Source organism: Maylandia zebra, unplaced genomic scaffold, assembly GCF_041146795.1.
Source record: "Maylandia zebra isolate NMK-2024a unplaced genomic scaffold, Mzebra_GT3a scaffold20, whole genome shotgun sequence".
Lineage (NCBI taxonomy): Eukaryota > Metazoa > Chordata > Actinopteri > Cichliformes > Cichlidae > Maylandia > Maylandia zebra.
Genome location: NW_027490050.1, coordinates 89,379 through 102,293, shown reverse-complemented (window position 1 = coordinate 102,293; position 12,915 = coordinate 89,379). Strand labels below are relative to the sequence as shown.

At 49.7% G+C, this 12,915-nt stretch overlaps 2 protein-coding genes across 2 annotated transcripts in view; one reads left to right on the top strand and one right to left on the bottom strand.

Moving 5' to 3' along the window:
- The window catches only part of LOC143416140 (centrosomal protein of 170 kDa protein B-like), an 18,165-nt gene extending 15,454 nt beyond the window's left edge, over positions 1–2,711 (top strand). The window contains exon 10 of the mRNA XM_076881545.1: positions 2,422–2,711. Within this exon, the coding sequence (XP_076737660.1) occupies positions 2,422–2,711 (290 nt within the window). The remainder of the gene's footprint in view (positions 1–2,421) is intronic.
- A 2,669-nt stretch (positions 2,712–5,380) lies between these two features.
- Positions 5,381–12,915, bottom strand: part of LOC112433904 (echinoderm microtubule-associated protein-like 6) — a 29,126-nt gene continuing 21,591 nt past the window's right edge. Inside the window, exons 17-28 of the mRNA XM_076881544.1 lie at positions 11,621–11,726; positions 10,951–11,044; positions 10,767–10,867; positions 10,331–10,533; positions 10,143–10,254; positions 9,237–9,364; positions 7,869–8,010; positions 7,620–7,772; positions 6,877–7,008; positions 6,288–6,376; positions 5,944–6,120; positions 5,381–5,632 (exon numbers count right to left, since the gene is read on the bottom strand). Coding sequence (XP_076737659.1) covers positions 5,381–5,632; positions 5,944–6,120; positions 6,288–6,376; positions 6,877–7,008; positions 7,620–7,772; positions 7,869–8,010; positions 9,237–9,364; positions 10,143–10,254; positions 10,331–10,533; positions 10,767–10,867; positions 10,951–11,044; positions 11,621–11,726 — 1,689 coding nt within the window. The remainder of the gene's footprint in view (positions 5,633–5,943; positions 6,121–6,287; positions 6,377–6,876; positions 7,009–7,619; positions 7,773–7,868; positions 8,011–9,236; positions 9,365–10,142; positions 10,255–10,330; positions 10,534–10,766; positions 10,868–10,950; positions 11,045–11,620; positions 11,727–12,915) is intronic.

Below are 12,915 nucleotides of genomic sequence, written 5' to 3'. Positions count from 1 at the left end.
TACACATCGGGGGGTTAAACAGCTGATCCGGCGGTGTGCTGGTGCTCCGCCCTCTTTCTGTGAACTCAGACCAGCAGCCATTTGGGTTAGAGCAGCCGTTCTGCTTCTGACAGAGTTAAATCACTCAGATTTGTTAACGTTACAGCGTCACTGTGCTCTTTGTTGTCTGTTGGCGACTAGAGGGAAGAGGCGGAGTTTAATGCAACCTTTCACTAAACCGAGAGCGTCGACCTGCCGAAGCACCTGAAACCTACAGGAGGAAGGTTCTGCTACTAATCAGAGTAATAACTCTAGTAACTGTTGCAGTAATTGCAGGATTTTGCGGTGAGTGAACCAGGTCCACTGCATCGTCGATCGTCACGGTAACAACAGTTAAACTTCAGTATCCACTTATGAACCTGTTTCACCTGCACAGGTGCAACTCAAAGTGACAACAGGTGCACTGGAGGGGCAACAATGAGACCACCCCAAAAAGGAAATAGATTAGCAGGTGGTGGTGCACCCCCGTCAGCTCCTCCAGGATGGTACGGACCGTCTGTATCTCCCTGCACATGTGGAGGAGCAGATACCAGCAGACGTTACAGGAGCTGAGCTGCACAGGTGTCTGCTCCTCTGTGTGACCTCCAGCGGGTTACTCATGAGCACGTTTCTGACCAAACCGTCAGAGTCCACGAGGGCAGGTCCACCACCACAGCATCGTCCTCCAGCACGACTGGTTTGGACGTGGGTCCGCAGGGTCTGCACAGGCTCCTCGTTGGCAAATAAACTTTCGTTTTTAGCAACTGAAGCGAGACGTTATCGCTCAGTGCTGCGAACGGTTCATCAAAGCGCCAAAGCCGTAAGAGAAGTGGTGCATGACGGAGAGATGAAAGTGACCGAACAGGACGAAAATGCACTGAAACGTTTTCATGAAATGCCAGCGTGTGATGCGAACACGATGAAGAGGACGTGTACAGGCAGGCAGGTGTTACCTGGATGCCCTGGACAGCAGAGGGATAGAACCAAGGTAGAGCTTTAGAAACACACACAGTCACGCACTCTTATCTACACTTAGACTCAACACACACATGCACACACACATGCACACACACATGCACACAGGCTTTCCTCCTCAGAGACACTGTGGCTAAAAGTACATGCTAACAAAACGCTACCATGCTGCTGCTGCTGTTTAATCCTCAGGCTGCCAGCCTAACATGCTAGTGCAGCTAACCGTGTCAGCAGGCTAACGTGCACAGGTACACCTGTGGCCTCACAGCAGCAGGTGCAGCCCTGTACCTGAGAACTTAGAGAGCCTGGATTACTGTTTATCAAAGGGAGACACAGGTGGCTGCTGCAGTATCATCGATACCAAACATCTGATAGATGTTACTCTGAAGAAAACCCGACTATTCTCAGCCGAGCTCCCCATAGAACATCTTTCTCTGCTGATGAAGTCCCACAGGAACAGGAAGTGACATCCTGTCCTTCCATCAGGTGAAATATTGTTGTCCCAAAAGCCTAGAGACCGCTCCCTGAACATGGCGGCTGGTTTTGTCCTGACACTCTGTGATCTCTGTGGTCTTACAAACACAGGTGTGTCCAGTCGGCTCACGTTACCTGCAGTCAGGCTCCGAACATATTTAGGCCAAAACTCGATCCAACATAACATTATGAGCACTGACAGGTAACACCAATGACACCTGTTAGTGGGCGGGGTCTGTCAGGGAGCGGGTGAACATTTTGTCCTCAAAGTTGATGTTAGAAGCAGAAAAATGGGCGAGTGTGAGGCTACGAGCCAGTTTGGGTCAGAGCGTCTCCGAAACGGCAGCTCTGTGTGGGTCTGCAGGGGTCAGTTTTTATGGTCCAAAGAAGGAACAGCGGTGAAGCAGCGACGGGGCCGTGGAGGCCGATGCGTGTGAGGACTGAAGCCTGGTCTGTGTGGTCCGATCCAACAGACGGGCTAAAGCTTCATGCTGGTTCTGATAGAAAGCTGTCAGGCTGACCAGGCTGACCCCCGTCCGCCATTGAAAGCACCAACAATGAGAACTGGACCACAGAGCGATGGAGGAAGGTCGCGGCCTCCTTCCTCCACAAACAGGAACGGTCTGTGCAGCACAGCGACAAGTTTGAGGTGTTTTTAAAAGATCGCAGTCCAGTCGAGCCTCAGTGAGATGTGCCGGACAAACGAGTCGGATCCACGGAGGCTCCACCCCACAGCTAGCAGGACCTACAGGACCTGTTCACACCTGCTGAGTCCACGCCTCGACGAGTCGTGGTGTTATGTCTGATCGAGGAAGAGTTTGAATGGATTTGTAAATGAGAGATTTCTGCTTTTGGGCTTTAATAAATGATCCAAAGTGGCTGCAGCTGAGGTTTTAAGTGTGACCATCCACACAGTAAGTGTTGGCTCATACTTACTTGACAATGCCCTGCCTCCAGGGGAATGCAAGTTAAAACACAGCAGAGATATTAAGAGTTTCTACGAGGCCAGAGAGCAGCAGCAACACTCAGGAACTAAGGGTACCACAGAGGGACAAAACAAGAGTTATCAGTCAGCACGGGCACCCTTTATCATTAAAGATTCTCCGGACTCTGAAACTTGGAGCCGCCCATTTTCTTCCAAATACCTGCAAGTTCTAGATTTGGTCAGAGATTCTGTCACTGAGGCGCTGGAAGAGAAGACGTGCACACCGGGAGCTTCTGTGCATGAACTCAGAGCACAGACTTGATGCTGCTACTCCACAGCCTGGAAAACCCCATTTCTACAGGCTGGAAAATCCTCACTTCATATAAACCCAGTCAAAGTTCCCACATGACCACCTCGCAATCAGCTGATTTAATGTTCTACAATTACTGTAGTATATTTATGCATGCACCCTGCAGGTCCACGGGGGTGGGCTCAGGTTTGTCCTCTTTTTAACCATCTTTACAGCTTTTTTGAGATGTCATAACTTTGTGAGTTCAGGAGAAATCTGCAGGGCTGAAAAACACATTTAAGCTCTGTGAAAATCTGCAACCAGATCAGTTTTACACCCACTCAATGACTTAAAACCTAAAGCCCAGAGCTCCCCGTGTGGGATAGGTGGCTGCTCAAAACAAGTTCATATGAAAGGCCCCTCAGTTATCTACGTTTGACACCAGGCTCAGCTTCTTCACAATAATTTATAATATGGTAACATTTTAACAAATAAACCTCATTTGTCTTCAGAAGAAGGAACCTGGTTGGTGCTTAGATCGATCTTTGGTCTGCAGCTTTCTGACCCTGCAGACACATTTGTTCCTTGAAGGTGCCCTTTGTTGTTGAGTGAACTGTGAACACCGATATTACAAACGCAGCCAGAAGGATCCACTCAGCATGCAGAAGCCTGAGCATGCACGAGCACATCAGCACACGGGCGCGCACACAGGGAACGTCACCTTCACTGAAACAGACAGCGAGGATAGAACATGTTGGAAAGTCAAACAAAGCTCAAGAACTCGTTAAAGGAAATCACAGAGAGCACGAAGACATCCTGCACGTTTAAGAAACCGGAGAAGTCTGTGGAGCTTGAAGCTGAGAGGCTGTGTTAAAATGTGTGGTCCCAGTGTTTATTATGGGTTTGCTGTTCGGGCTTCGACTGCATGATTTCTTCTGCCAGCTCACTCCCAGGACAGAGATGTAATCTCACAGAGTGACCTCTGACTGGCTGGAGAGTTCTTGATTACGATTTTCTGTTCTTTAGCCATTTTGAACTTCTTTGAAGCTCTTGTTGTATTTTTCTGGTTGGATGTTTTCGCTGCTGTCAGCAAAAGATTAAGATGTTAAGATTTCATTTGTACGAGTTTATCACGTCCTGTGTTTCTCCCTCTTTGTCCCGTCTTACTGTGTTAGTGTCTTTGACTATTACCTGTCATCTTGCTCGGTCTCAGCTTTTGAGTTTCGGTGAAGTTTTGTTCCTTGTTTTATTTTAGAGCATGTTCTCTTCAACTGTCTCTGATTTTCATAAAGATTTATTTTGTTCATATATTAAATAATTGTTACAAATTTGGACAAAACAAGCTACAGATTTTTTTAAATGTCATAAAGTATTCTACATGATTTAGTTTGCAGTATTAGGAAGTATCACTAGTGTTTTTTGCAATGTGATGTTTTTCATTAGTGTGCGCTCAGATATGGGAGCCTTTGTCATATTTTACCAGCAACACTCCGACATGTTTTTAATGCACCCGTCCCAAAATACAGATCCTGATTCATTATGATGGTAAAAAACAGAAGTGTGTGTGTGCACGTGTATGTGTGCACGTGTGTGTGTGCATGTGTGTGTGCACGTGTATGTGTGCAGGTGTTTGTGTGCATGTGTGTGTGCACGTGCGTGTGTGCATGTGTGTGCACGTGTGTGCGTGTGCATGTGTGTGCACGTGTATGTGTGCAGGTGTGTGTGTGCATGTGTGTGTGCACGTGTATGTGTGCATGTGTGTGTGCACGTGTATGTGTGCAGGTGTGTGTGTGCATGTGTGTGTGCATGTGTGTGCGTGTGTGCACGTGTGTGCGTGTGTGCACGTGTGTGCGTGTGCATGTGTGTGTGCACGTGTGTGTGCATGTGTGTGCGTGTGTGCACGTGTGTGCGTGTGCATGTGTGTGTGCACGTGTATGTGTGCAGGTGTGTGCGTGTGTGCACGTGTGTGCGTGTGCATGTGTGTGTGCACGTGTATGTGTGCAGGTGTGTGTGTGCATGTGTGTGTGCACGTGTGTGCGTGTGCATGTGTGTGTGTGCGTACCTCTCCTCAGCAGAGAGCTCCTTCAGCTGTTGGTGAGGTTTGGTTCCTCTCATCGCTCTGATGCTGACGGCGTACATCTTCGTGGTGTAATCCACCGTCTTCTCGCGGGCGACGTCGCTGTCGTAGCCTTTAAACACACACAGTTACAGATCTGAGGGACGGCTTCTGGGTTTATGTTGGTGCTTCACTGAGAGGTCATGTGACACCTGGATCCAGACATTTTTGCATTGAAGCTTTCAGGCAGAGACTTTGTTCGTGTTTGTTTGGATGCATGAAGGTTTGTCTGTGTCTGCTTTATGATGTCACAGCTACGATAGCTGAGAGGTGGAGTACGGATAAAGGGCGACGCCATCGTGTTTGGTGCAGATCTGAACCTCGTTTTTTGAACTGTGAGCTGGTGCAGAGACGTCTGCTGAGTTTAGCACCAGCGCTGCTCTCTGTTCATGATGTTGCCGATGCTACGATTAAAGACGAAACTGTAAACTTTGGATTCGTGTTTATCGAAACAATATTTTCAAACCTCCGTCCTCCTCGATGTCGTCATCCGACTCCTCGCTGTCTACGAGCGGTCGGCTGTTGCGAAACAAAGGCCCGTCCCCCTCCACGCTGACCACGCCTCCTCGCTCCCTCACCCAGATCATCAGGGCGGTGTCAGCGTGGAGGGGGACGGGCCTTTGTTTCGCGACAGCCGACCGCTCGTAGACAGCGAGGAGTCGCGAAACAAAGGCCCGTCCCCCTCCACGCTGACCACGCCTCCTCGCTCCCTCACCCAGATCATCAGGGCGGTGTCAGCCCCGCCCACCGTCAGGAGCGTGGAGTCATCCTGAGCCCAGCGGACGTTTGTGACCTGTGCGCTGTGGCCCACGTAACGCTTAAAGCGAGCGTACTGACCCTGCAGGAGGAAAGGAAGCAGGTCCTTAAGAGGAAAGGTACACACACTCAAACACCTGAGGTCAGAGGGGCACTCTGATTGGTCCTAACTTTACAGGAAGTCACACAAGTTATCCAAACTGACTTTTCTATCGCCACATTGAAACCTGGGAGGCTGTGGCTGAGAAACCGCGAGGCGAGCACTTCAGAACAATCAGACAGCGTTGAACCCAGAGGAGTCGCCCCCTGCTGGCCACTAGAAAGAATGCAGTCTTCTCTGTACAGTGTGTGTGTGTGTGTGTGTGTGTGTGTCGTTGAGGTTGTGTGTCGTACTCTGACGGGATAGCTGAACAGTTTGAGGAAGCCAAAGTCGTCTCCGGTGGCGAGCAGCGCGTGGTCTCTGGTGAGCGACGTGGCGTTGATGTCGGTGATGTCGCTGTGCGTCGGCCAGATTCCCTCACAGGTGGAGCCCAGAACCGACGTCCAGCCGGCCCACTCGATCCGCTCCAGCTGCACAAACACACACACAACACGACACACACGGGTCGTTTCCACACGTCAAGCTTTTCTGTCTCCGGTACGAAACAAACGGACTCGTTCACGCCGCTGGAAATACGTTGGAGGCGTGACATCATGAACCCCAGCTCCTCCTCCTCTCGCTCAGCATGCACACTGACCTCACAGTTTCTGATGGTTTGTCGTTTTCCTCGCGGGGCTTCAAAGAACAGCTGCTCTTTGGCTCCCGTGTTGACCTGCAGCAGTTTACCTGCAGCACAAAGACAGCAGAGAAACATCGTCTGGACTAAGAATAACGCAGCGGCTGAACGCGCTCGCAGATCTCGCCGTCTGCTCGCAGACTCTCTGTGCATCATTCAAAATTAGCATTTACCCTTTAACTTAGTCCTCAGTCACATTAGGGACGGGTCGGTGACCCCTGATAACCTCTGGTTGCTATGGAAATATGGACCAATAACCTGAGCGTGGTTGTTTTGGTTGGTAGCAGACAGCAGCACAGTTTGCACAGAAGACGCCAACATGTCCGCAAACACTCGCCGGCTGCTCACCGAGCGGGAAAAACCGGAGGACGCTCGTCTCCAGAGGCCCAGCGTTTACTCTGAGGCCTTTACTCTGTTAAACAGCGCCCCCTGCTGGGCGGAGGGCAGCATCTAAAGTGTGAAATTATGATTTAACAAGCACTGCTGTTGTCAGGTGTGTGCAGGTGTGAGAGCGACTCGGATGGGAGAGAGAGAGAGAGCCGTGTGCTACCTCGGGCGTCCCAGTCGATGTGCGTGATGTAACTGGACGCTCCTTTACAGATGCCGACTCTCTTGCTGCTCAGCACGTTGTAGATGTCCACGAAGCTGTCGTGTGACGCCACCGCCAGGTATTTACCTGAGTCTGAGAGCACGAACACCCGGAACACACACAGTCTGTCACATGACCCACAAAAGATCAGATCACAGCAAATCAGCACGTTCATGGCTCTGCCTTTAAGTTACAACAGTTCATGTGCACAGCGAAGCTCACACATTTACAAACACGACAGCCGTCTTTATAAAACCTCGCAGCGTGTGTGCAGGAAGGTGGTGTTCTGACTGATCCTCCTCTTTTTGTAAGACAGAAGTCAGGACAGGAAACTGTGGCTGGTTATTTTCACCCTCCATATCTACCTGCCTGACCTGGCAACACCTCAACAAAGAGCTGTGTTCATCTGGGGGGGTTCTGTAAAGCTTCTCCTGATGTGTTCGTCAAAGGGAACCGTTGATAAAAAAGCAGGCGGCATGTGATATAAGAGCCAACGGCTGCAGATGTTTCAGCTCATCGCTGCCACCAGCGAAGGAGGAGGAAACACATCAGCGGTTAGCACCGTGGCCTGGTGCGTTCTCCAGGGTGTCTCACAGTCCAGGCAGACACGTGTTAGCTTAACAGCTGATTTCAAAGTGCACAGAATGAAACATCTGCAGTAAATGACTGTGTGTGTGTGTGTGTGTGTGTGTGTGTGTGTGTACCTGGGGAAAAGCGGATATCAGAAATGGCGTCACGCCGATGGTGGAAGCTCAGCAGGTCCTCCAGCGTGTCTGCGTTCACCACCAGCACGCCGCCGTCGCTCAGACCGACCGCCAACGCTTTCCCGTCAGGAGAAAAGGCGCAGCAGCGACCGCCTGCAACACGCACCAAGTATCCGATTACTGGCAATCTGGAGCTGTGACGCGTTCAGGGACATTAGTAAAAGCGGACGCCCGTCCCGTTACTCTGACCTCTCTTCAGCTTGCGGACGGCCACCATGCGGTGATTGGCTGACGTCTCCCACAGCCGCAGCGTTTTGTCATCGCTGACGGTGGCGCAAACGGGGAGGAGGGGGTGGGGGGCCAAACCCCAAACCTCGCCCTCCATGTGACCCTACACACACACACACACACACACACACACACACAATATTACCATGATGATGTGAACGTGCAGCAGGAACAGGAGACACATGACAGGAGATGGCATTACCTTGGCCTCCAGTAACGCTGTGAGGAACCTTGGAGTCATTTTTGACCAGGACATGTCCTTCAACGCACATATTAAACAAATATATCAGACTGCTTTCTTCCATTTGTGCAACATCTCTAAAGTTAGAAATATCCTGTCTCAGAGTGACGCTGAAAAACTAGTTCATGCATTTATTACTTCCAGGCTGGACGACTGTAATTCATTATTATCAGGAAGTCCTAAAAACTCCCTGAAAAGCCTTCAGCTGATCCAAAATGCTGCAGCAAGAGTCCTGACAGGGACTAGAAAGAGAGAGCAGATTTCTCCTGTTGGCTTCCTGTTAAATCCAGAATTCAAAATCCTGCTCCTCACATACAAGGTCTTAAATAATCAGGCCCCATCTTATCTTAATGACCTTGTAGTACCATATCACCCTATTAGAGCACTTCGCTCTCGATCTGCAGGCCTACTTGTTGTTCCTAGAGTATTTAAAAGTAGAATGGGAGGCAGAGCCTTCAGTTTTCAGGCCCCTCTTCTGTGGAACCAGCTTCCAGTTTGGATTCAGGAGACAGACACTATCTCTACTTTCAAGATTAGGCTTCAAACTTTCCTTTTTGCTAAAGCATATAGTTAGGGCTGGACTAGGTGACCCTGAATCCTCCCTTAGTTTATGCTGCAATAGACGTAGGCTGCCGGGGATTCCCATGATGCACTGGGTGTTTCTTCTTCACTCACTATGTGTTAACAGACCTCTCTGCATTGAATCATATCTGTTATTAACCTCTGTCTCTCTTCCACAGCATGTCTTTATCCTGTCTTCCTTCTCTCACCCCAACCAATCACAGCAGATGGCCCCGCCCCTCCCTGAGCCTGGTTCTGCCGGAGGTTTCTTCCTGTTAAAAGGGAGTTTTTCCTTCCCACTGTCGCCAAAGTGCTGCTCATACGGGGTCACATGATTGTTGGGTTTTTCTCTGTATGTGTTATTGTAGGGTCTGCCTTACAATATAAAGAGTTTGAGGCGACTGTTGTTGTGATTTCATGCTGTATAAATAAAACTGAATTGAATTGAAATCAGGTCCACAGGCACCAGACGTCCCCTCACCATGGAAACAGGTGCACACACACACACACACACACAGTATTCCCACCTGCACCAGCAGGGTCATGGGTCCGGTCTTGTCAATCTCCAGAACTTCTCCGTTTTTGGTTCCCACCAGGATGTGACCGTGACCCAGGGTGATGGCCCTGATGGACGGGTTGTCCTCCAGCAACAGTCCTGCACACACACACATCTCTGTATCGTCTTTTCTGGTCTCTGTTTCTGCTGTAAAGTCTCTCTGTAGTTGTTTTTCGGTCTGAGTTTCTCTAGTCTGCCTCGTTTCCTTTTTATAAAGATGAAGCTGCCGAAATGATTAAAGCAAAATCAAAAAGATCTCCCTGTGTCCTGGGCGATCGGGTTGGCTTAATTACTGTCTCTCTGTAATCGTCTCTGTGATCGGCTGAGCAGCCTGGACTAAAGGCGGCTCTTTCCAGTAACTGCTCTCTTTTCCAAACCTGGATATTTTTGCAGTTTCAGCTGCACGTCCACATGATGGCAGCGTTGGACAGAAGAGGTTCTGCTCCACAGGTTACATATGAAACTCCACCGAGTTACAGAGCATCTCTGTGTTGTTAGGAGAAAAACTGAAAACATGAAGTGGTCAGTGGGTTTGAGTCTCACCTGTCAGGAGACGCCACAGGTGAGCCTGGTACAGGCAGCAAACCCACTGGCTGAGGCTCGTAGTGACACAGCATGCAGATGTTTAACATCTGGCTGAGTTTACACCACGATCACGTTTCAGCATCAAACGTTTGCTTATTGTTTATCTTTGTAAACATCAGCTCAGCCATCAGAGTCTTTAAAAACTGATGACATCATCAGCCGTCACGCCGCTCTCGCGTGCTTTGAGCTGCGTGTCCAAACAGAATCTCAGACTCTGATTGGTGGGATCAGGGCACAGTCAGTCCACCTTAAACGATAAGGTGGAGCTGTAATCGTGACTGAATCTAAGCACCTTTCGACCCCAGGGACAGCGCTGCTCTCTTGATGGCGTAGGTTTTCAGGCAGCGATCAAACATGTCGTCCCACAGCTCCACCACGCCGTCCTTCCCACCCGTCACAAAGCCCTGCAGACAAGCAGATGTCACTGAGTTTAAATACCTCACAGAGGCCGTGGGTGGGGTTCAGGTCTGCCCTCCTCACCTTGTCCAGGGAGAACGTGGCGAACACCGGCCCGTCGTGGGCCTTCACCGTTTTCAGCAGCAGCGGCTCCTTCCAGATGTAAACGTCTCCGGTGGCGGTTCCGGAGAACACCAGCGCCTCAGTGCGGCCGTAGCACACTGACATCATGGTCTCCGGCCGGCGGATGCTCCTAAAAGCGCCGCGCTTGAAGGTCAAACCGCCACCTGGAGGACAGAGGGGAAGTGCTCCGTCACACTGTGACCTACAGCACCCTGCAGCAGCTCCTCTAGTGTCCAGCAGGGGCTCCAGTCAGTCCCCACAGACTGCCAGGGTAAAACCTCACACCTGTAACGCCTGTACGGGGCCGGCTCACCTGCTTAAACTGGTGCCAGTTATGGCGAGCGGCTGTGGGATAAAAGCTAAACGACAAAGTGAAACATCGACGCTGCAGTTTTACCTGCAAGCTGCCAGAACTTGATGTGTTTGATTCCCACAGTGACCAGTTTGTCCGTGACCATGGGATTACACTTCACCACGAAGATCTTGTCCTTGTGACCCCTGAGAGAAGACGGACAGTCAGTAACCGTCAGCTGCAGCTCTGTGCAGGTAAACGTTAAGGTCAGCAGCAGACAGGCGAGTACCGGGCAGTGGCGAGCTTCTCTCCTCTCTTCCAGTCCCAGACGACGATCGAATGTCCATCATCGATTCCCACCGAAACCAGACTCTTCCCATCAGCTGTGAGAGGAAACACAGATCAGCTGTTTACTGTGAGTCCAATCAAAGCTTTAAAATAAGCTGGCGTGTAAAACACACCCACAGTTTTTCAGTCGTGTCGACCACAGTTTGCAGTGACGTCGAAATCTTTTGCAGACACAAAAATGTCGTGAACGCCTCCAGAGACGACTTTGTTTCATACGATGTTGACCGTTTTAGTATCTGTGAACTCTCAGGCTCGTTTTCTTAATGTCACATTGTCATTTACCTTTATTTTAATGCTTTTAATCAAGTTTTGATGTTTCCAGTGAGGTGGGAATGTGTCGTGTCCTGTGGATCTCTAATGCACTGTGCCTATAAAAGGTGGACTGAAGTGCGAGACGTTCACTCTAATTTGTCCTGTTTATTTTGTAAATTATGTCTCCATGATAGTCACAAAGGACCAGACAGCTGCTCCGCCCTCGTCCATCACCCCTGGTTTTACCAACATGGTGAAGACGCTCAGTTCTTTAAGTCTTTAAAGCAGGATTTTATCAATCACGGTGCTGCCATCCATCCTTATACACAGTGTGTACGTGCTCATATACACACACACACCTGAGAAGTCCAGCGCACACACTCCTCTCTGATGAAAGCCTTTGAGCAGAGAGAGGCACTTCAGAGTCTGGATGTCCCACACGTGGACGGCCGGGTCCCTCCCCACCTGCACAGCACCAACATTAAATGCGACGTTAAGAAGAAACAGCGAGAGGTTTGTGGCAGAGCAGACGAAGGTGCAGACGGTCTGAAGAAACTAAAGCTCCTGCAACACCTGCAGAACAACAAGTTTTAAATAGCAAAACATGAAACAACAGATAAGCTGATCAAAGCCGATTAATAATAGTCACGGCAACTCGGAGTGTCCAAAAAAACCTACACGGTGCAGTATGCAGTCCATAAAACTGGAGAAGTACTGCTTATCCAATATCCACCTTAAAATGATAAAAAATAGACAATCAGACAAGCCCATCCATCTATCAATCCATGCATCCATCCATCCATGCATCCATCCACTCATCCATCCATGCATCCATCCACTCATCCATCCATCCATCCATCCATGCATCCATCCACCCATGCTTCCATCCATGCATCCATCTATCAATCCATCCATCCATCCATCCATCCACGCATCCATCCACTCATCCATCCATCCATGCATCCATCCATCCATGCATCCATCTATCAATCCATCCATCCATCCATCCATCATCCATCCATGCATCCATCCACTCATCCATCCATCCATCCATGCATCCATCCACTCATCCATCCATCCATGCATCCATCTATCAATCCATCCATTCATTCATCCATGCATCCATCCACTCATCCATGCATCCATCCATGCATCCATCTATCAATCCATCCATCCATCCATTCATCCATCCAAATATCCATCCACTCATCCATCCATCCATCCATCCATGCATCCATCCACCCATGCTTCCATCCATGCATCCATCTATCAATCCATCCATCCATCCATCCATCCACGCATCCATCCACTCATCCATCCATCCATGCATCCATCCATCCATGCATCCATCTATCAATCCATCCATCCATCCATCATCCATCCATGCATCCATCCACTCATCCATCCATCCATCCATGCATCCATCCACTCATCCATCCATCCATGCATCCATCTATCAATCCATCCATTCATTCATCCATGCATCCATCCACTCATCCATCCATCCATGCATCCATCCATGCATCCATCCATCAATCCATCCATTCATTCATCCATGCATCCATCCATTCATTCATCCACCCATGCATCCATCCACTCATCCATCCATCCATCCATGCATCCATCCACTCATCCATCCATTCATGCATCCATC